Raw genomic sequence first — 24,047 nt, 5'->3', positions numbered from 1 at the left:
GTTTCACTATGTATTGGCTCAGAAAATGAATGGATATTGGTGGATTTCTTTACAGTTTATATCAATACCAGATGAACGATATGATGAGTACAGGCGAAGCTCAGATTTTATAAAGGAATACATTTTTCCTGGTGGATGCATTCCTTCATTGTCTAGAGTTACATCAGCCATGGCCTCTGCATCCAGACTCTGGTAAATATTGATAATGCCATCTTAATTATCAGGTTGATATCAACTCTCCTATCTTGATGTCCATTTTGAAAATTTACAATGCTGTGGTATTTAATTGCAGTGTGGAGCACCTGGAGAATATAGGAATACATTACTATCAAACGCTGATATATTGGAGGAATAGTTTCGTGGAAAAGCAGAGGTATGAATAATCATGAAATGCTCAACCACCAAAAAAACAAAAATTCATGCAATGCTCCTTTTCCCTTGACTTAGCATGACCGAATTTGAAAGTTGAAACTTAGCAAAACTTAAGGGTGCAATGCTCACAGATAAGGAAAAGTAAACAACCATTAATTTCAGATGGCATCAAATACCGTTGTATGACTTAATTAATTAGATGATCATAATATATATTTTAAAATCATGAAACTACCTTAAAATTACATGATGGGACTCATAAATAGGATTTGATTTTATATGATAATGAGTTGGGATTCTGCTAAGGATTAGTTGTTCCATTTTCATTTTATCTCCAGTGGGGTTGTTTAATAATATACGCTTCCAAATATTATTTCTTTTTCTTTCTTTTCTTTCCTGAGAACTGAAACTTTTCAGAAATCACTGGATTAGTAATATGATCTTGAAAAATGATTTCTCCATATTCAATGCCTTACAAAGATGCTTCCATGCTAAGTTTTAGATATACCTCATCTTTTAGAATAGAACTCAGAATTGTTTTTTCTTCTCAAGTAGTGGCATTTAGATTTGCATTTTAGTACCAGAAACCAGTAAATAAACTTTGTTCTATGCTAAATCACTGTTATGTTTTATTATCTTTATTTTTTAGGGACCAATGTTCTTGTATTATGGTACTGAAATGTTAAATTTTTTATTCCAGTGAAATCCTTGCATTAGGATTTGACGAGAAGTTCATCCGGACATGGGAGTATTATTTTATATACTGTGCAGCTGGTTTTAGGTCACGTACACTGGGAAACTACCAGGTAAGCACATAATATAGCCTGTGGTTGCTTCTTCACCTTACCTCATAGGTGGGGCCAAATGGGGTGGACTGCAAGTTACTGACAATTTTAAATTTAATCTAGGATGGTAGAAATCAACTTGTGCAGTGAAGTTTTTTTTTTTTTTAAGTCAGATACTCTTAACAGAAAAAGGAAAGGAATAAAAACACACTTAGATGCACACTCATTCCCAGGAGTAGGGGTGAGCAAATAGTTTATTCGTACAGAACCGAATAAATCAAAATTTTAAATGACAAAACAGACCAAAATTGAAATAACTGAAACTGAAACTTTCGGTTCAGCTTTTCATTATTTCAGTTAAAACCGAATTTCATCATTAACATTATATATGTTGATGTAACGGTTTCTGGTCACGTATCATTTTTTGGCTAAGTATCTCGTCACCTCGTCTGCTCCTAAGTGGCCGATGACTCAAAGGCCGAAGTGGAGCTCCCCAGCGTAGCACAACCTAGTTGCTCCCTGCAGGAGTTGATCTGGCTACCAGCAACAACGGGAACTGAACCGACTACTTCCTGCTGGAGATTATCTGCTCATCTTTGTAGGCGGCGGGAACTGAGGGACATGCATGAGCTGAATCAGAGAACTCGGGGGTGTTTACCTGGCGAGGTCACTCCGATGGCTAAGTCAGCACTTAGTCGTGAGCTAAGAATGATATTAGAGAATGAGAGAGCTAGAGAACAGGGGTTACCATCTCTCCTCGCCCCTAGGGGGTGAGGCCTTTATATACTAGAGTCCTCGTGGGTTTGGTGGAGCAGTTCCTGGATTCCCACTATGATGGGACCTGCTTTCGTGTTAGGTGGGCATAAAGCCACCAACTGGTAAGGTTGCCCATTTCCGCCTTAATTGGGGAGTGGGTGAGCTAATATAACCGTTACAAGTCATAATCCCATGAAATGCAGGGTACGGTGGTGAGCTCCTCGGGGTTGTCACATGGTGGTCGGTTTGACTAGGAGGCGAGCTACCCGTAAGTGGCGAGCTGCCTGTGGTGAGCTGCCTGTGGCGAGTTTCCTGGTGGCGAGCTGCTTGGTGGCGAACTGCCTAGTGGCGAGCTGCCTAGTGGCAAGCTGCCTGTGCAGTGCCGCATGGTGGCGAGCTGCCTGTAAGTGCTGCAAGGTGGCGAGCTGCCTATAAGTGCTGCAAGGTGGCAAGCTGCCTGTAAGGGCTGCAAGGTGGCGAGCTGCCTGTGGTGAGCTGCCTAATTGTCAAGAGGTTGCATCGAGCTGAAAGTAACTCGGCGAAGGGAGTAGATTTCTCCCTTTTGCCTGTAATTTGATGAGCTCGTAAGCACCGATTCAATTCCTTAGGTTATGGGAGCGGCTCACAATTCACTCTTGAACTTTGCCCATGCCGAAGAGGCAACTGGGTCTTAAGCAGTATCATAGCCCTTAGGCTTTGGGAGCGACTCATAGTCCACTCCTGAACTTTGCCCATGCCGAAGAGGCAACTAGGTCTTAAGCAGCATCATGGTCCTTAGGCTTTGGGAGCAACTCATAGCCCACTCTTGAACTTTGCCCATGCCGAAGAGGCAACTGGGTCTTAAGCAGTATCATAGCCCTTAGGCTTTGGGAGCGACTCATAGTCCACTCCTGAACTTTGCCCATGCCGAAGAGGCAACTAGGTCTTAAGCAGCATCATGGCCCTTAGGCTTTGGGAGCAACTCATAGCCCACTCTTGAACTTTGCCCATGCCGAAGAGGCAACTGGGTCTTAAGCGATGAGGAAGTCTTTTATCAGTTCGTCAGATCGTGCCTGGGCCAGGCCGCCAGGACGGCACCCGTGCTAGGTCACGCCAGGTCAGCGCATGTGCCAGGCCGCCGGGTAGGCAACTTAGAGCTATGACTGCACTGCATCCACCTCGCAATGCGAGAGCTTCAGTAATTAAAAAGTGAGGGCTTAGCTTTCTAGGAGAAGAGGACTTAGCCTTTTGTAGGATGAGAACTTAACTTTTTGTAGGATGAGAACTTAGCTTTTTGTATTGTGATCCCATAGACGGTGCCAAATGATGTAACGGTTTCTGGTCACATATCATTTTTTGGCTAAGTACCTCGTCACCTCGTCTGCTCCCAAGTGGCCGATGACTCAAAGGCTGAAGTGGAGCTCCCTAGTGTAGCGCAACCCAGATGCTCCCTACAGGAGGTGATCTGGCTACTAGCAACGATGGGAACTAAACCGGCTACTTCCTACTGGAGATGATCTGCTCATCTTTGTAGGCGGCAAGAACTGAGGGACCTGCATGAGCTGAATCAGAGAACCCGTGGGTGTTTACTTGGCGAGGTTACACCGATGGCTAAGTCAACACTTAGTCGTGAGCTGAGAATGATATTAGAGAATGAGAGATCTAGAGAGCAGGGGTTGAGCAATTCCTTTATTCCCGCTGTGATGGGACCTGCTTTCGTGTTAGGTGGGCATAAATCCACCAACTAGTAAGGTTGCCCATTTCCACCTTAATCAGGGAGTGGATGAGCTAATATAGTCGTTACAAGTCACAATCCCATGAAATGCGGGGTACGGTGGTAAGCTCCTCGGGGTTGTCACATGGTGGTCGGTCTGACTAGGAGGCGAGCCACCTGTAAGTGGCGAGCTGCCTGTGGCTAGCTGCTTGGTGGCGAACTGCCTAGTGGCGAGCTACCTGTGCAGTGCCGCAGGGTGGTGAGCTGCCTGTAAGTGCTGCAAGGTGGCGAGCTGCCTATAAGGTGTTGGGCTTACCAGGTTCCGAGCTGCCTGTAAGGTGTTGGGCTGACCAGGTTCCGAGCTGCCTGTAAGTGCTGCAAGGTGGCGAGCTGCCTAGTGGCAAGCTGCATGTGGCGAGCTGCCCATAAGTGCTGCAAGGTAGCGAGCTGCCTAGTGGCAAGCTGCCTGTAAGGGCTACAAGGTAGCGAGCTGCCTGTAAGTGCTGCAAGGTGGCGAGCTGCCTGTGGCGAGCTACCTGTAAGTGGCGAGCTGCCTAGTTGTCAAGAGGCTACATCTAGTTGCCATAAGGTGCTAGGTGTCAATGTCATTGGAGGGCCAAATCCGCCCTCATCATATGTTATACATATTATATATTAAAAATATATATTGTACATGTTATATATGTATTATATGTTAATATATATAGGGTAAAAGAATTAAAGTTCCCTTCATTTTTATCCTCAACACTAAAACATCCCCTCCTTTTTCAAATTGGACTAAGACCTCCCAGGACGTCATAAGACAAAAGCCTACCCTATGTTAGCATTCTATCCAATCCGTTGGCATTTGACATCTTGTGGGAGTTATTTTTTCCTAAAATCCAATTATGTCCATTATCGCCCATTGCTCTGTTCTCAGTGTGTCAGTCTCATACCTAAAAACGTGATAGAAGTCTGCACTCCCTGTACCACCCAACACACATTTTATTTTGGTATTTCCACATTGCTCATTTGGGTCGAGCATTGGCTTTTGGCCACCAGACATGGCTGCATCTGGCTTGTAGACATAACGGCTGCACAACACTATATTGGAGGTTGTCGGACTGATTTGTTAATCTTAGTGCTCCATTTTGTGGAAAATCCAGAGGGTTTCTATATCAGTGGTTGAATCATTGCCCAAAATAAATAAATAAATAAGTTTGTGGTTGAATCATGAATGGGTTGAACGTACCAGGATTGAGAATTTGAATAATTTCTGGCAAAGTTTAATAGATGGGTTTGTACATCATACTGATAATAACAGTTTGCTTTGATGGCTCAGTGAAGGGGTTAGTAGGTACGGCTGCATGGGTGATTGTTAGTTGTTAGATGAAGTTTTTGGAGGCTGGGGGTGCATTCTGTTCCTATTGCTGATGTAGAAGTAACTGAGGCGTATACATTGTATAAAACTCTTCAAAATGTGTAGAAGTTTATGGACAAGGGCATTCTAACGACTAGAAAAAATTAGATTGTTATCGGGTTCATAGAGAACAAAGCTGAATACTCATGTTCATGGTTGAATTGTCCCTTTTTTTTGTGATTCTAAATCTCTTATTACTCAGTTCTATAGCGTTTCATCATATTAGTCATGATACAAATAAACTGGCCCATATCTTGGTGTCTTAGAGAGTCAAGGTTTTGCCTTTAATGGGTTTTAGTCCTTGATGTAATTTTATCCTTCCATGAAAAAAAAAAAACAGTGATAATTTTTATTTCCCAGTTTAGGTGGTTTCTTATATTTAAAGAATAATTAAGGATAAAAGAGTCTTTTTATTGTTTCTGTCAAATTTAATGTAATCTTATTCTAACAGGGCAGGTATAAGTCCTATTAGAAATTAGAAGTGAGGTATTAGTATTTATCTTAAACTTTAGGGGAGGTTTAAGGCTGCATTTGGCATTCCTTATTTTAAGGACTTATCTCCTTTTTGCAATTAAAAACTTCGTATTAATAGGGGCATTTTAACTGCAAAAAGGAGATAAGTCCTAATAAGGAATGCCAAATGCAGCCTAAGTCTTTTACCCTAACATATAGATAATAAAGTTCAGTTAATTTGGTTTTTTCGGTTAACCAAATTTTCAAACCTGAAAACCGAAATCAAAACCAAAATTTTATGAAACTGAAATAACCAAAAAAAAAAAAAAACGGAACCGAAATTTTCAGTTTTAACCGAACAATGGTCACCCCTACCCTGGTCGCTGGGCTAAAGAGAACACCTTGGTTTTCTTTGTGACACATCAATGTGACTATTCATAGATATTATCTATGAAAAATCTTTATTTGTTTGTTCTACGGGAATGGATTTGCTGATTGAATTGTTTAGAGAAGAATTCTAAGAGATACAGAAACTTTTACAATATAAGGTTGTTTGGGGCGCATGTCCAGAGAAAACCCTTTTTATTTGTGCAGTTTTAGTCATCATGCATGGAAAAAGTCATACAAGGTGAGTCATAGGGTTGATGTGGATTTGGGGATTGAAGATGTAGACATCCAGAGAGTCCTCCATTCAGTGGATGGTTCAGATTGGCCACATAAGGGGTGCATCTAAAAATTAATGCAAAAAAAAAATATATGAATAAAGGTCAGCAGATCTTGCTTATTTGGAGTCAGGTCCTAATCCTCCTTTCACAGGAGACAAGGAAATTCAGCCAACTTAATAGCTCATATGGTGATGGCACCTTCATTTTATCTGTCAACTATTATACTATTACATGCATGCATTCAGGTTTGATGGTTGACACCCATGTAATTTCATATACCATACCACCAATAGATAGAGCTCCTGTGAAACAGCTGTAAGAAACATTAACTGGTATAAAAACTGAATCAATCAAAAAGCTATATCTTGAGCTTGTACTAGAAGTCCAAGAAAAAAAAAAACCGATCCTCCATATTAGTTTTGAGTGTTTTCTCATTCTCTACAAGCCATAAATATTTAAATATTGATACGTCGGCACAATGCAGATTGTATTTTCAAGACCAGGCAACCTCACTGCATTCAGCGATCCATACAAAGGTCTGCCATCAGCATTTTAAGCCTCCCCTCGGAGTTGTACTGACAGGTAAAGCCCAGTTGCTGTATCTCCAATATTTATTATTCCTCTCAAAAGCAGAGCAGACCGACCTGTTAAGGCCAGTAGAACTATGTCCACTAATTTTCTTACATTATTAATCACCAATAACTCCAAGAATGTATTCAAGGATTGTTTTCTCGAATCATTTGTTGCAGGAAGAATTGGATTTCATTTTGTGATGCCCCAGCAAGGGGTTAATGAATACGTTGCCTTAGATACTTCAATTCGTTTGAGTATATTTTCCTATAAAAGAATTATAATAGGGTAGCTTGATTTTCTACAGTGGTCCTTTGGTCCCACTGACAAACAGTAGCAAACCTTGCCCAATACAAACAGCTACATTGTTAGGTTTATATGGTTCTAAGGTTACTAAACAATAAGGCTATGTTTGGTTTGAAGGAAAATATAGGAAAATCTTCACAAACCTTGTATTGGTTTTCCTGTCTTTCCCTTCTTTTCCCTACCTTTACCTTCAAACCAAACATAGCCTAAGAGAAGTGTTTCTTCTCCAATTCTCCAATTATTGTGGCTTTCTAAATCTGCCATCTAATTCATTAAAATCTACCATTTACATCTCATTAACTGTGGCTTTCTCAAATTTTCAAGTCTGCCATAGTTTAAATTCCACCATTTCTCCCCCATTAATTGTGGCTTTACCATTTAATCCATTTGATCTATTTTACATTAGATATCGTTCCCACAATTTAAGCAATTTAATCTATCAAGTGTTACGACATCAAATACAGATGTATATTTCAAATCCCTCTCTGTTCTTATATAATTAAACCATTTAAAAGTTATACTCTATTCATAACATTTGAGCCTGGATGTCGGGACAAAAGATTTCCTGAAACCGTGATTGCATGCGACCCCAATGAAAAGAGAACAGACCAGTGTTTTAAACCAAACACCAATTGATGTAATGCTTTGGCTTTTCTTATTGAAGGGTGTCGGATTACTCGCCCATCACCAATAAACCATATTGCAGTGATGTCTTAATAGTTGAAATACCATGGATTTTATTCAACTTTTAAGTTGCATCTAGTTCAAATGAATGGTGTTATTATATTACTTTAAAACATTTTCCAACTCATATATACAATTAAACTGAATTTCTTATGTGATTATAATTTGTCTGTAGTTAGTTATTTAAGCCTTAAATGCAGTGGTATTCATACAGTTGTGGGATCCACAGGGGTGGACTTCCCCTGGCGTATCCTTATCACTACACCGTATTCATGCACATCCAATGGTAGCATTGCAATACTTACTGTAAAATGGCCTTAATGCATATTTTTCTCGCTACAAGGCATATCCATCCATTCAACTATACTATAGTATTTGATGATCTAACTAATTTTTCAATTAAGTCTTTCCCTTAAATACTTGGCTTCCAAGCATATATCCAAAATCCAAATAGCCCATAATTCACATAGATTTAATTCAAGGTTTGCCGCATCAGTATAATCTGATACATAGTGGTCTTTGGGTATATTAACAATATTTCAATGACATTCCCATATGTAAATTGTAATGTCATTTCAAATTCTAATCTGCTATCATCAATACATTACCTATATAGGCTATATTTACTTTTATCAAGTATCAACCATTTCACTAATTCGTATATTTTATTTAAAGCTCCACGCCTCCACCCCATTTTCAAAGCCGACTCCTACTTTTCCTACCAATGAGCATCTATCTAAACACAATTTCATACTAGGCTTTAGTTTTAGACATTATTCCAAGATCTTATTCATGGCGGGTTAAGCTCTAAAATTTGTGCTGTCAAAGTACTTTTAGTTTTAGACCATGTTTGGTTTGACAAAATAGAGAATAACAAGGTCTGAGGGAAAACTGCCAACAAATTATGTGAACTTCTAAATGAATTTTCCGTCAGCTTTCTGTTTCTGCCCTATTTATCTCTATCAAACTAAGAACATCCTCAACATTTACGTGGATTTTCACACCATATCCACGCATACACCTTTAATCTTTTCTAACCGATCTCCGGGTTTTTTCCACGCACATCTCTTTGCTTATTCGAAATAAGAAACTGTTCGCAATGGCTAGCTTACCAAACTTACTAATCGAGAACGGAATTTAAAGCCATCATCATAGAACAAGCAAAGGAAAACCTCACAAACCTACCACCTTTCCTTTGGACTTTCCCCCTTTTCATGGGTGGATTTTCTCCACTCCAGATCTGCTACCCACACATGCCCACTAGACACTACAGCTGTGCATCAGGAACATCTATCTTCTCATGAATGACGACACTAAATACAAGAACACTGGTGATGTTCCCGATGTGCGACTGCAATGTCTAGTCACTTGTGGACAGGTGGGTAGAGTTCTAGTGGATAGCAGATTAGAAGGCACTTCAGTGGGTGCAGATATTTTTAATAACAAAAGCAGAGACATTTCATTTGGGGCCAAAAAGCTAGGTCCAATCCAAAATCCAACTAGATTTTAAATAAACTCCAGGAAGGTCTAAAAGATGTAAGACCGTATTACCCCCCAAAAGACACCTTTGAACTGCACTGAAAATTGTTCAGCCATGATTTTGAGGTGTTTGTAAAAAGAAACATTTCAGAGACAAGAAAAACAAGGCCTTGTCCAAATGACAAAAGGAAACATATGGCAAACTACCTAGTGAATCAACATACCACCAGTTGCTCAAATTCAAGAGTCAGCACTGGCTGGGATCACAACCTGCATTGAAGATTGATTAGGATTTCATGATATGAATTGCGAAGGCTTCCGAAGATCAACATTGTTTGCCTGAATGGGCCCCTCCCGTCTTGCTTGTTGAATGCATCAGGTCAATCGAGCAAACCCACGTTACCTGCCTTTCCACGCCACACATGACACACCCCCATTAAAAAACTTTGAGAGCGCCCACCAGGAAAGAATTCTGATTCCAATTTAGAACACGGGCATCTCTCTCCTCCTGTACAACAAGGGCAAATACAGGAGGAAAATGATTATGCCATGTCAAATATCTTAACTACCACTATCATTATCGCTAGCCATAACTTAGTGATTCAACCGAAGTTGCCTAGAGTTCCACCTTCTATTACCAAGAAGCTTCTCTACATCTTTAAGTCACTATCTACCATACGAAAAAATAGCTACAGCAAGCTACTATTGTCAAGATTCTAGCACCATCAAATTCCTATACAACTGCCTGATATTACTGCTAATGTCACACCATAAACGAAATACTTGGCTAAGCATTCGACCAACGCCATAAAGGTAAATCTAATTTGAGATACTCTAGTTTAATACTAGAGGAAAGATTAAGAGATCCATATCGGCTACCAGAGACAACACTAAGCACACTGAATATAACACTACAACTTGCAAGCAAATACTATGAGGTATCTACTACTCCTCAGGAAGTACTACTCATTATATACTAGCAAAATAGAGACTACTGCAAGCTACTGGGATTCGAGCAATCCAACCAGTCACAAAATCCGCTGTCGTCCTGCAAGAAACATCACTCCTGGGCAATGAGAAAGCAACAAGACTGCAGAAGTCGATAGACAGTTCACATAGAGATTAATGATACACAGTTGGCACCATCTGGACTACTGCTGTTGGGCCTGCCTGGACTGAGCACTGCCATACCCACCACCATAACCCACTTGTCCACTTGGAGGTCCATTTGCTTGGGCAGCCCCATAACTTCCTGCCTGAGAGGCATCAGACCTCCAGGCTGCATTTAGATACCCTGGATTCCCATTAGCATCACCATAGCCACTTCCCATGTAGCCACCACCTGTTCCCTGTTGTTCCCCACCAGCACCAGCAATGCTATTTGGGGCACCATTTGAACGTCCTCCAACCACACCATAGCCACCTGGATTAGCATAAGATCCATCAGCCCCAGCATAACCACCATACCCATAACCCTGATTCCCATAGCTGGGAGCCCCACTTGGAGACTGACCTGTTGGTGCAGAAACAGAATTACCAGTACCTGTAGCACCACCAACACCTGGAGCATTCCAAGGAGCCGCAGCCCCATAACCTGCATTTGCACCATAGCCTGCAGAACCATATCCTGAAGGAGCTTGATTGCTCCATGGGCTTCTAGGGGCACCAGGTGGGCCACTTACATAACCAGCATTTGGGGCATTCGGGTTCCCATAGGCCCCAGCAGCGCCAGCATACCCAGCACTGGCACCACCATAGCCAACACCATAGCCACCATAACCAACACCATTACCTGCTGCACCATAACCATAACCAGGTGCTCCATAGCCAGAAGAACCATATGCTGGAAAACCACCTCCAGCAGTTTGAGGCTGCATATACCTAGTGGCTTCCATTCGGCCATCATATGTATTTGTATTGGGACCAGAACCACCATAACCCTGAAAACTCCCACCTCCCATTTGCCGGTTGCCACCACCAGGGTTTGCATCTTTTGGAAGGGCACGCTTAACCTCAACAAGTTTACCATTCAACTCATGGAAAGTCTTATGTAGGACTCTATCAACTGCCTCCTCAGTATCGAAGGAAATAAATCCAAACCCACGAGGTCGCTGTGTAGTTTGGTCGTACATAACTACTACATCAGTTACATGACCATAGGTCTCAAAATACTGACGGAAACCTTCTTCCGTCAATGTGGGAGGCAACCCTCCTACAAATATCTTCTTGGTCCTAACATTCCCAGCACCTCCAACGCTTCTGCCTGCATTAGGATTTCCAGATCTAGAGGAGGTCTGCTGTTCCTCTCTTGATAAAGCCCGTTTAGCTTCCACCTGAATTATCAAAGCAAGGGTTATAGTGCAGAAGGAAGAGTATATTTAGGGAGAAAATAGTGTATATGCAACCGTGCAAAGATGCTGACAAGATTTCATACATCATATTGTTCCAAATAATTTGCAGACATCCAATGGGGCAACCATTTCATACTTCATATTCTTCAAAACATTACACCAGTCACAAAGCAATTAATTTTAACATTATGCAAGTATACAGTCAAATGAAAAAAAAAAGTCAGAACTAATTAAAAAAGCAATCACACCATACGAGCAAATCATTAAAGGAACAAATCTCACTCTAAAGGAGAATTAGGGTAAGAAAAAAAATTAAGAGATCTACAGACCAATTTTGAGTAAAAGAATATTAACTGTGTCCACCAGTGATAAGAATAGTCAATAGCCCTCTTTTGCTTCAACAAGTTTTGGGATGGGATACCAAAGAGAAGCACAAAACCTACAAACAAAAGCATAACAGAATTTCCATGCTCAGACCAAAAACAATTCCTATTCCCTAAAATTATCAACAAACCATTCACATACCTGTTAGTAACAACTTTCCAACTAACCTAGCATGATATCTTATTGGAGAGAAGTCAGGAAATAAAGATTCATCTGGCTCTGTGATAAAAAAAGGCCATTATGCAATGTTGGTCCCAGCTATCTGGGGTCTTGGGAGGGGTGGGGTGCATACGTCCTAATTAGTTGGCTCCATTCCAATTAAATAAAAAATGTGGATTTTCCCGCTTTCCTAAGAAATTGGGAATGTAGGTGTTATATGAAGTTTTTGTCATTCAATAAATTTCTGTTTATGTTAGTACATTACCAATCAAAGTAAAATTAGATCTATAATACCCAGATGCCTGTACAATGGTGCCTTGTCGTGACAGATACTTCAATTTTTAGTGTAAATTTTGTATCGGATGCTGTATCCAGAAATGTCCTTGCCTCATCCAGGCAACATACAATAAGAGTAACCCTCTAAAAATTTCCCAAGCCAGTGTTTAAAACATGTAAAAGCCAACAATTAGACGATTCCAAAAAGACAAATATGATATATGTTATATGAAAACAATTACAGAAAGGCAGCTATGATATATGTTATATGAACATTTAACATCGCAAACTTGACGAAAATTACAAAAGACAACATAGAGAATCCAATAAGCAAGCCAAGCTACTTAGTGTACCAACAAAGCTTTAGCACTAAAATATAAAAAACAGAAATATAACAACCAAGTCCATGAAGCCTAGATATCTAAAACATCGTTTACTTTTAACTGTGCTGAGACAGGAAAATCTGGAATCACTTTCTGCTTATGGTCGGCTACACTTGGGTTGCTCCTGAACATGTCTTGGATTTCTTAAGAAATGGCAGGGTAGGGGTTTGGGAGAAAAAGGGAAAGCCTATTGGTGCACACTGACTCATGCAGTGCTATGGCCTATAGGGAGTGTAGGAAGAAAGAAACAGAAGAATTTTTGAAAACAAGAAAAGAACCATTGAAGATCCCATTTCCTACATAACCTTTTTTATGCAATCTCTGCATGACAGGCTCTGAAATCTTTAAAGGGGTTACCCATTCAGACCTACAAAAGAATCTGGCACATTTTGCATTCCACTCCCTCGAACCCAGCTGCTGTTCAGGCTTTCCTGGGGAGAGAGGAGGTGGGAATAAGATTAAACCTCCATGGAAGTTCTGTAGACAACCCAGGGGAAGCTGAGATTGGAGGTGTGATCAGGGAGGAAGATGGAAATATTCAGTGGGCTTACAGTGGCCCGTTATGGATTGGCGAGTTGCGGAATCCACAAATGCGGAGATTGTGGCTGCCTTAACAGGTCTCAGAATTGCCAAGAATCTGAGATTGTGACTCCTTGTAACTCTTTTGGCGAATCTTTGTCGCAGTTGTACATCTCCTCATGTACCCTATCCTTAGCTTTTAATAAAATTGTTACTTTTCTTCAAAAAAAAATGAATAAATAAATTTAACCAAAACACACTGATTTAGATTAACCCTAAGTATCGCATTTCTCATTCCGTAAATAATCCAAAAAAAAACAGAAAAAGGAAATACAAATTTCAAAGAACTACAAATTATCTTATCGAAGTCGAACGATCAGAAAGTAAAAGGGGAAATGAACAAAACCCATCAAATATAACATAAATTAACAAAACCTAGAAACAAAAACAATGAGATGAACTACCTACCAAGCATAAATCAAAGAAATTTATAGAACAACAAATCCACGTGGGTACCCAAGAATCAAAACATATCAAACAACAAAAACCCATAGAGCAAAAACAAGAAAAAATCCGTCCAAAGCATCGATCTAGTCTTACCGTTCTTCCATCGATGGTGTGCTTATCCTGAAGAACCCTATCGAGAATGGAAGGATCTGCGAACACAACAAACCCAAAACCTCTAGGCCTCCCTGTGACCTTATCACGCATGATGACGGTCTGCACAACCTCTCCATACTTGCTAAAATACTCCTTCAGCTTATCTTCTGATGTATCCCATGATATCCCGCCAATAAACAGCTTCCCTTGATCCGAGTCCATCACTCACTATCTACGATTCTCTTATACTCTCTCTCTCTCTTCTTGATCTTCACTATTTTCTCTCTTCAGAGAAGGTCCGGAGAGGGCAAGGGTTTGTGCCAAAGACGGCGTCTCTGGCTTTGAGATAAAATTTCTAAACAGAAAACATTGCAAATAGAGAGCTTAATAGGTAGGTTGTAATTTTAACAGATGAGATGGTCAAGAATTCTTTTAGGTGGTAAGTGAAATCGACGCCCCTGATTTAATCTAGGGTTTCATTGTACTTGTATTTATGTCTATACCCATGGAATTAAACTTATATTTCAGAAAAAAAAAAATTCCCTCAACAATGTTTATTAAGAATTTACCACCTTCGTCATGGAAATCAATAAACAAAATGTTCAAACAACAAACTTTCTATGTGTGTTCGAGTTTTTTTAAGTGATGATGATAATATATAATATGTTTTAAAAGTTTTATAATTTTTTAATACTTATATATATATATATATATATATATATATATAAATTATTATTATCTGTCATATATTATTATAATTCATTGATATATATAGATATGCCTAAATATTTCTTATATGATTTATATATTTTTGTATATTTTTATGTTTTTATGTTTTTAAGATTTGATTATTTAATTCTAACTTGAAGAATTGACACATTTAGCTCAGTTGAATTGATCTACCACCAAACATTAAAACAATTTCACTTTTGAGTTAGTTTTGAATTTTATATTTTATTTATATCATCAATAAAATGTTAAAAATGATTTTTACTTATTATGTCTAATTTTTAATATAATTAATATAAAATATTAGAGATTGTACAAATGTTTTCTATGGATTTCTATCTTTTTCATGATTTTTTATATTTTTATCTTTTTAATTTTTATTATTTAATTATGAAATTAATAATTGATACATATGATCTGAAAGCAATTTCATTTTTGGGTTGGTTTTAAATTTTATATTTAATTTCCAACATCAATAAAGTAATTATTGTTTATCACACTTATTTTTTTAATATGATTAATATAAAATATTAAATAGGTGCCAAATGTTATTTATAAAATTGGTATTAATATAATGTTTTTATGTTTTTATTTTTTTTCATTTTTTTATTTAATTATGATATCAAGAGTTTACACATTTGACTTAAAAGGTTGAATTGTTGACCCGCCACCACAAAAATAAGAATACCCCTATTGTTTGACTATTGTCTAACAATAGGGTAGCATTAGGCAATAGTCAAACAATAAGGGTATACTTAATCAATTAGCTAAATCCTAAGGGTAGTTAAAAAAATTTACCATATATATATATATAAGTATTTATTTAATTATGACATCATGGATTAGCCCACTTGACTCAAATGGTTGAATTGCTTATTCACCACCATGATAGAAAAATGGTTCCATTTTTTGGTAAATTTTAAAAACATGTATTTATATCATTAAAAATATGGGTGCTTACGGTTTAGTTAACCAAACCGTGGGCCTTTTTTTATATCATTAACTGAATCGTGGGCCTTTTTTTTTTGTAACCGAATCGTTATTACCGGTTTTTGGAAAACCAATAAACGAAATCGAATCAAAGCCAATTAGTTAACTGGTTGACCGGTTCAATTAACCATCAGCTCAGTTCATCGATTTTTTTGGTTTTTTTATTTTTACAATGTATATTATAAAAATATATAATATTATATTTTAAATAATAAATAATCTATCATATATTATATATATATATATATATATATTTATATATAATGCATACTTATTAATTTATAATATATATAATATAATATACATAAATATATATAAACATATATAGAAATATATGAATACCGGTCAGTTTGGTTAACAGCTAGTTTTCTATATTGGTTAACTGAAACCAAATCGGTACCTTTGGTTTTTTAAAAACACTGAACCGACTGATTAAGTTAACCAATTTTTGGGTTCAGTTTTGATCGATTCAGTTTTTTGTTTTTTTTTACTCACCCCTAATTAAAAGTTTTGGATGTAGATCTATTTGATAGATTTTTTTTGTTTTTATTTTGTGAAAATAATATCTTAAATATAGAGTTCAATAAAAGAATAAGAATTAATACCCTAACATAAGACTTGATGAGAGGGAATTAAATGAGGAGAAATGTAGTAATTCAAATTACATTTGGGCCTTCACAATTAGAGAGAGACCAAATACAAAAATAGAGATATTGTAGTTAAGAAAAGGATTCAATGAATGTTAATTGGAGCTAATATTTTAAATATGAGACTTAATGAGAGAATTTTAAACAAAGAGAAAAGTATATTTAAAAAAATGGGATAATTTAATCAAACAAAAATTTCATACCATTATTCATACTTTTAATAATAGTATAGGTATATATTTCAATTTATACCATGAGTCTATCTATAAATTCATTGTCTCGATTTAATTTCATGAACTACCTTTGAGAATTACAATATTAAATTTTTCTAAAAAAAATATTTGACCTTTTTAAACTTTAATATTAAAATCGTTATATGGGACTTGACAAAATATATTTCAGGTAGGATCATTCTGTTGAAATATATAGATATTAGGGATTTATAATAGATCAATATTTGTATTTAGAAAAGCAAAATCTCTATATCTTGATGCATAGTCTCTTTCAACTCTCGCTATGTCTCTCCCTGCCGTTTTTCCATCCGATGTTGCCGTCATAATGAAACCCTGTTGTTTTGCCCTCCGACGCTGTTGTCCGAAGAAGGCCCCACCGTTTTCCCCTCCAGCGAAGGAAAACGAAGGAGATCCTGCCGTCTTGCCCTCCAACGCTTCTGTCCGAAGGAGGGAGACCTTGCCATTGCCATTTTCTCCTATGGATTTCTGCTCCTCCAATGTTCTTTTCTCTAGCCCAATCTTCGTATTCCTCTTTTGCCCCTCCCTCTTCTTTTCAAAAACGCCAGGGCCAGAAAAAACTTTAGGTAAAAAACACTATCCTAAAACCTTATTCAAGTGTGAGAGGAAGGTTTCGTTTCCTTTTTATCTCCGTCACCACCCCACGACGATGGAGGTTTTTGTAAACTTTTCAAGTGTTGTGACATTCGTTGGATTACCATCTTCCGTTGCACTATGACGGTAGGCAAGTGAACGTTGTTGTCTCCTCGTTAGATTTCCGGCGACATTATTTTGGTTTTTCAGTTAGCTACATAGGGAGGCAAATATCCCTATATATTTATCTATATTTGAGTAATTGTTCTTTACTATTTTTGAAATTATTTAATTTTAATTGTAAGGAGTATTGCTTACCATGGTTTTAACTATGCCTTATGATCTCGGTATTTCATGGTAGGTTGATATTTGATTTTGAGATAAACTTTAGAGTAGGTTGAATTAAAATGTGCAATAGGTTTCTTATTGCATAGGTTTAACTGTTAATTTCTTTCTTCTATGCCAATATGGAATATCAAGATTTAACAATTGTATTTGAAATGAGTTACAGGTAGTATTAATGAGTTACAGATACCGTATTGGACAACTTGAATACACTTAGGAAACGCATAGGTACGAACGAAAAAATATGTAAATGTTTGAATATGCTAAGAAAATGCATATAATTTTCATAAATATATTAATAGCATTGAGTTTAGTGTCAAAACAACTATAAATAATATATTAATACATAGTGATGTAACCGTTTCTGGTCAAGTACCAATTTTTGTGATGTATCAATTTTCTTTTGGCTAAGTACCTCGTCATTTGACCTGCTCCCAGGTGGCTTGTGACTTAGAGGATGATGGAGCTCCCTGGTGGCGAACTGCCTGGTGATGAGCTATTTGGTGGTAAACTCCCTGGTGGAGAGCTACTTGGTGACGAGCTCCTTGGTGGAGAACTGCCTGGTGACGAGCTCCCTGGTGGAGAGCTACCTGGTGACGAGCTCCCTGGGGTGAATTGCCTGGGTGATGAACTACTTGGTGGCGAACTCCCTGGTGGTGAGCTACTTGGTGACGAGCTCCCTGGTGGAGAACTGCCTGGTGACGAGCTCCCTGATGGAGAACTGCCCGGTGACAAGCTCCCTGGTGGAGAGCTACTTGGTGACGAGCTCCCTGGTGGAGAGCTACTTGGTGACGAGCTCCCTGGTGGAGAGCTACTTGGTGACGAGCTCCTTGGTGGTGAGCTACTTGGTGGCGAACTCCTTGGTGGTGAGCTACTTGGTGGCGAACTCCCTGGTGGTGAGCTACTTGGTGACGAGCTCCCTGGTGGAGAGCTACTTGGTGACGAGCTCCCTGGTGGAGGGCTACTTGGTGACGAGCTCCTTGGTGGAGAGCTGCTTGGTGACAAGCTCCCTGGTGGAGAACTGCCTGGTGACGAGCTCCCTGGTGGAGAGCTACCTAGGTAGACTCGTCATTTGACCTGCTCCTAGGCGGCCTGTAACTCATAGGGTGGTGGAGCTCCCTGGTGAAGTGCAAAATGACTGCCCTCTGCATGAGGTGATCTCCTCTCCTTTGTAGGCGGCAGGAGCTGAGGGAACTGCGAGAACTCCATCATTTCCTCCTCTTTGTAGGTGGCGGGAGCTGAGGAACCTGCAAGAACTGAATCAGAGGACCCGGGGGTGTTTACCCGACGGGGACTCTCCGATGCCTAAGTTAGCATTCCGATTGTAGAGAGCTTGGAGAGAAATGAGAGAGCTAGAGAGTAGGGATTACCTCCATTTTTCCATTCCCTCCCCCCTTGGCTTTGGGGGTCGGAGTCCTTATATAGTGGTGCCCAGTCACACCAGACGTAACTGCCACTGCCCAAGCCATTACTGCCAGGATTGAGGTGACAGGTGCAAGCTGTTGCTGTAGGGTACAGACTCGTCAGGCATGCCATGCTTTTCAGATACGGCAGGCACGACACCGCCTGGCAAGAGATGTGGGCGCTGCCACCAGATCTATCAGGTACGGTTATCAGGCAAGAGATCTTCCTGCGATACGCCAAACTACTCTTCTGTACCGAGCTACCCTACAAGTGGCGATTTGCCCAGGGGAGCTATGCCGAGCTCCTTGGGCTATGTCGAGCTGCTTGTGGCGAGCTCTATCGAACTGCCTGACTCCTTGGTGGCGAGCTCCTTGGAGAGTTGCCTAGCTCCTTGGCGAGCTCTTTGGTGAGCTACCGAGCTCCTTGGTGAGCTACCGAGCTCGTGGGGTATGCATGCCGTTTATCGATGGGCGTCTTATGGGTTGCCAGGTCGACCAAGTTGCGCAGGCCGTGTGCCAGGCAGCGCGTAGGCCGCGTGTAGGCCGTGCGCCAGGCAACACGCAGGCCACGTGCAGGCCGCGCTAGGCTACGCCAGGCCGGTGCCCGGGTGGGACACCAACTTGGTAAGTTGTTGCCTAGGTGTCTTCTAGTTGTCACGAGGTGCCACGTGTCGCAAATTCACTGGAGGGCCAAATCTGCCCTCATCACATAGGAATTATATATTTAAATGATATATATATACATATGAAGAAATATATTATAATTAATTTAATAGGACATGTAGATATTATAAAATTTTATAAATAGTGCATCAGTCAAGAGTCCAAGGAAAATATTATATAGATTTTTATAAATTAATATATGCAAAAAGCCAATATCATTTTATTATCTATTAAAGTGTACGACATAAAGCATACACAACTTTTATATTTGAATTATTATATTATTTTTTTCTATTTTTCCATTTTTATTTTTTAACATTAACTAAAAATTCAACTAAAAAATCATTCTTAAATGTTTTATAAATAATATTTAAAATTTTGTAAACAATAAATATGTTATTATAAAATTTAAATTAAAATATTAATTAATAATTTATAAAATTATATAATCTTAACTTAAAATATATCAAATCTATTAAAAATTTATAAATTTTAATTAATAAAATAATTATTCTATTATTAATATTTTATTTTTATAAAATTTAAAAGTTAAAATTATTTTTAATATAAAATGTAGATTAATGGATTTGATAGATCCAATTTATATTATATTTTCAATACTTTGTAAACAATACTTTAATTTTTGAAAATAATAAATACGTCGTTATTCAATGCAAATTAAAATATTAATTAATAATTTAAAAAAATTTAAGGTATATACCTAGGAAAATTTATAAAATTTAAGTATTAAAATAATTATTCTATTATGAATATTTTATTTATATATATTTTTTTAAATTAAAACTCATTTTTGATATATAAATATATGTGGATTTTGTAAATTATTTATTTGCTTTATTTATAAAATGCTAATTTTGAATATTGTTCTTTTTAATTTATAATTGAAGTTTTTGAAAATAAATATATATTGTTTTTTGTTTGCATGTAAACATTAAGTTTAATAAAATATATTTTATTACAGTTAGTAACATGAATTGACAAATGACTTTGTGGTTAACGCACGTGTGAACATTAAGCATGCACTGGTGTGGGTTCGATCTTACAATGGTCGACTATGCAATACGCGCCAATACGGTGGCGTATTGAACTGTATTTTAATCCTTGGTTGGCACTATTTTTATGAGGTCATTCATGTTAGGCTTATAACTAAGTTGCATGTGTGTGTGCACTCACATGCATATTTACATGGCTCAGACCAAAATCTGTAGATTTACATTGGTTATGCATCACAAGGTAGGAGTTTCTTGATTCTTGGTGGTTGATATAAAATTCAGTTTATATTGCATTCCTCTTGTTTTCTATGGGGATTATTCCAAATTGCATTTGTAACTCAAGACTTCAGGTATACATTCTGAGTGTGTTGGTAGAGAAAGCTACTAGTGCATTTTGGGTCTGATTGTAGAATTCTTTTTACATGGATGCCATGCCATTCCATGGAATAGCAGGGTTATTGGGTTTTGATGCCTAGATGACTTCTTAAGTCATTCCAATGCATTTTATTTGCCTAGAAGTTCGTCGAATTTGTAAAATGGAACCAAGTGAAAATCACTCAATTATTTAGATTGGAGATTGGATGAATTACTAGGATTGGTGGGATAAATCTTAGTCACCAAAACTATAGAATAAATGATGACCCTGTTTCAAGCTGCCCGTAAAATGCATTCTAGATTCAGGCTTCCAAATGCCACTTTAGTGTTAGTTGTTTGTTTAATAAATGGATTCGAGAAGCTTTGCTGGAAAATTGTGTGTATGTATGTATGTATGTATGTGTATTTTTTTCTTGAATTTTGTAAATTATATTCTCTTTTACATTGTTCAGCATAAGGAATATAATAAGAAATGGTTTTGAAGAATTTAAGACAAGCACACTAGATATGTAGCAATTTACCAAACATTGTTATTCCATCAACCAATAAAACACAAATGGAAAGTCATAGAGAACATACAAGGTTTAATGTGGTTCAGCAATTTGTGTCCATCTTCATAGATAAACCACTGCAAATCTTTACTATTTTCAATTTAACAATTACACCCCGAGGACAGAAGTTAGGTGTTATCACTGAACAAGGTTTCTCTATGATTTTCTAATTTGAATATAACTGGGAATATTTGACCTTGGACCCTGTATTGCTTGTAACAGATACTTGGAATACAAGTTATCGATCTATTAAACTTGTGCTTTACATTTTTGCATGTGTATTGTCTCTTTAATCTGCATTATTTCTATCATTGTACAATTCTGAAATGTGGTGGCAAATGCCAGATTCATGACTTTACTTTATGTGAATTTGATTACCCATAAGTTATAAACTGGGTGGTGTCTCTTAACATGGAAATTTTTTGTTAAGGATGTTATCTTGTTTTCCGTTGACTAATGTGCAAAGCCCTAGTGGCCACCCTCACAGATCCAGCCTTAACTTGGTATTCATCTCTGCCCCCATATTTCGTAGCATCGTGGGAGCAGCTGGAAACCCGCACAATTCACGGTGAGCTAGAAGCACTACAAGACCTTGGCCAGCCTTATGCAAGTACAACAAAGGAAGACAAAATCTCTCAGAGACTACCTAACGAGATTCAACAAAGAAGCATTATAGGTCAGAAACCTGAACCAGTCTGTGGCCATCACCGCTATTCAACACGGCCTCCGCCCCTCTCCATTCAACTTCTCCATCTCCAAGAACCCTTCGCAGACCCTAGCTGTGCTGATGAGCCATGCATAGAAATACATCAATGCCGAAGAAGCACAAGCATAGCTACGGGACGAGGAAGAAAGGCCTGATAAAACGATGAGAGTTATAGATGAGCGAAAGACAGAAAGACCAGATCGGGACCATAAGAGGTAGGATCGCCAACCTGATCACAGACCATGGACACCACCGCTGACCTATCAGAACTTCACGCTGCTGAACACAACATGGTTTGAAGTTCAGATGCAAATCCGTGACCGCAGTTACCTTCGGTGGCCCGAGAAGATGAAAACACAAGGCAACAAGAGGAACCGCGACAAGTACTACGAATTCCATAGGGACCATGGCCACGACATGGAGAACTATTTCGACCTACACAACCACATCAAGGACCTGATCAGGCGCGGGTACCTCGGCAAATTTGTTGACAAAAATGAGAAGCTAGCATAGGAGGAACAACGCACAAAGAATGCTCGGCCGTCGCCCCGAGCTCCTCCTGCTGGTGTGATCCACATGATATCAGGAGGGATCACCGCAGGAGGAGAGAACAACTCGAGGCACAAGAAGTATGCGTGGTTGTGTGAAATTGATAACCGGGGACACAAGAAGAAGCACAACTAGTCAATCACCTTCATTGATGACAACCTCCGAGGGGTTCAGACCCCACACGATGATGCCTTGGTAATCACAACCGAGGTTGCCAACTTTGAGATGCGATGGATTCTGGTTGATACAAATAGCTCTGTTGATGTGCTCTTCGATAACGCATTTGAGAAGCTCGGCATCGACAAAGAGTGCCTCGCCCCTGTTAACACTCTCCTAATGGGCTTCTCCGGCGAGTCCCTTTTGCCCACAGGAAGGATAACCCTTCCCCTCCTAATCGAAGACGACATCATTGCGACGACCATGGTGGACTTTATTGTGGTTCGTTGCCTCTCATCTTACAACGCTATACTCGGCAGGCCGAACCTTAATGCTCTACAGGCTATGGTCTCCATGTTCCACCTCGCCATGAAGTTCCCCACTGAATACAACATATGGGTAGCACATGGAGACCAAAGAGCTGCGTGACAGTGTTATTTGCTCTCTTGTTGAGGACCGCGCCTGGCCGCATAATCATTGATGGCTGAAGCCTATGATCTGCGAGACGAGGTGAAGATACTACGCGGTCAACCTGTCGAAAACCTCATCCAGGTGCCATTCAACGAGAAAGACCCCGAGAGGATGGTCCAAGTCGGCTCTCTCCTAGATGACCATCTCTTGGAAGAACTTGTGCAGCTGCTAAGGGATCACACCGACATGATTGCTTGGTCGGCGGCAGATATGTCGGGGATTGACCCCGAAGTCATTACACGCTGCCAGAACACCGACCCTCGCTATCGACCTATCAAGCAAAAGAAGAGAAGCTTCGCTATAGAGCAGTGGCAAGCGATCACTGACGAAGTGCAGAAGTTGTAAGATGTCGGCTTCATTTGGGAAGTCAAATACCCCGATTGGTTGGCCAACGTGGTGATGGTGAAGAAGGCCAATGGGAAGTGGAGGATATGCATTGACTTCATTGACCTAAACAAAGCCTACCCCAAAGACAACCTCCCTCTACCAAGGATCGATTAGCTTGTCGACGCGATAGCGGGGCCTGAACTCCTGAGCTTCATGGATGCCTTCTCGGGGTATAACCAGATTCAAATGCGCCCTGATGACTAGGAGAAAATGGCTTTCATCACCAACCATGGCCTATACTGGTACAACGTGATGCCCTTCGGCCTCAAGAATGCTGGCACCACCTATCAGTGGCTAGTGAATGAGGTATTCAAGGATCAACTCGGTCGAAACATGGAAGCATACATCGATGATATGCTCGTGAAAAGCAAGAAGGTTGAGCACCACCTTACCGACCTAAAAGA

The 24,047-nt window shown here is 39.2% G+C and overlaps 3 protein-coding genes across 18 annotated transcripts in view; 2 read left to right on the top strand and 1 right to left on the bottom strand.

Moving 5' to 3' along the window:
• The window catches only part of LOC148878719 (uncharacterized), a 44,452-nt gene extending 37,511 nt beyond the window's left edge, over positions 1 to 6,941 (top strand). For 12 of the 15 annotated variants that reach the window (XM_088959074.1, XM_088959123.1, XM_088959098.1 and 9 more), the window contains 4 exons: positions 56 to 192; positions 293 to 373; positions 1,073 to 1,178; positions 6,608 to 6,941. In XM_088959074.1, the coding sequence (XP_088815200.1) occupies positions 56 to 192; positions 293 to 373; positions 1,073 to 1,178; positions 6,608 to 6,679 (396 nt within the window). In that variant the 3' untranslated portion in view covers positions 6,680 to 6,941. The remainder of the gene's footprint in view (positions 1 to 55; positions 193 to 292; positions 374 to 1,072; positions 1,179 to 6,607) is intronic. The other 3 variants (XM_088959144.1, XM_088959137.1, XM_088959152.1) reach the window with 1 other exon arrangement.
• A 2,220-nt stretch (positions 6,942 to 9,161) lies between these two features.
• On the bottom strand, positions 9,162 to 14,283 carry LOC148878718 (heterogeneous nuclear ribonucleoprotein 1-like). Of its 2 annotated transcripts, XR_016103589.1 has the most exons (3): positions 13,835 to 14,207; positions 10,188 to 11,495; positions 9,162 to 9,670 (listed from the first exon to the last, which is right to left on the bottom strand). XR_016103589.1 is itself a non-coding variant. In XM_088959038.1 (2 exons), the coding sequence occupies exons 1-2, from the start codon at positions 14,054 to 14,056 to the stop codon at positions 10,314 to 10,316; spliced, it is 1,404 nt and encodes a 467-aa protein (XP_088815164.1). In that variant the 5' UTR covers positions 14,057 to 14,283; the 3' UTR covers positions 9,957 to 10,313. The 2 variants fall into 2 exon arrangements, 1 of the variants encoding a protein (XP_088815164.1); XM_088959038.1 differs by lacking the exon at positions 9,162 to 9,670 and having other exon boundaries at positions 9,957 to 11,495; positions 13,835 to 14,283.
• An 8,571-nt stretch (positions 14,284 to 22,854) lies between these two features.
• Positions 22,855 to 23,214, top strand: LOC148878717 (uncharacterized). Its single transcript, XM_088973184.1, has one exon. The coding sequence runs from the start codon at positions 22,855 to 22,857 to the stop codon at positions 23,212 to 23,214; it is 360 nt and encodes a 119-aa protein (XP_088829310.1).
• Positions 23,215 to 24,047: the final 833 nt, after the last annotated feature.

Source organism: Nelumbo lutea, chromosome 1 (genome assembly GCF_056320005.1).
Source record: "Nelumbo lutea isolate HS-2025 chromosome 1, American lotus-T2T, whole genome shotgun sequence".
In the NCBI taxonomy this organism is placed as follows: Eukaryota; Viridiplantae; Streptophyta; class Magnoliopsida; order Proteales; family Nelumbonaceae; genus Nelumbo; species Nelumbo lutea.
The sequence above is the reverse complement of the archived record's forward strand: the minus strand, read 5'-3'. Positions and strand labels throughout refer to the sequence as shown.

Coding starts and splice junctions, on each gene's coding strand:
- LOC148878718 (XM_088959038.1), bottom strand. CDS start 14,056: ATGGACTCGGATCAAGGGAAGCTGTTTATTGGCGGGATATCATGGGAT. Junction 11,496..13,834: donor ACACCATCGATGGAAGAACG/GTAAGACTAGAT, acceptor TTGATAATTCAG/GTGGAAGCTAAACGGGCTTT.
- LOC148878717 (XM_088973184.1), top strand. CDS start 22,855: ATGCGATGGATTCTGGTTGATACAAATAGCTCTGTTGATGTGCTCTTC.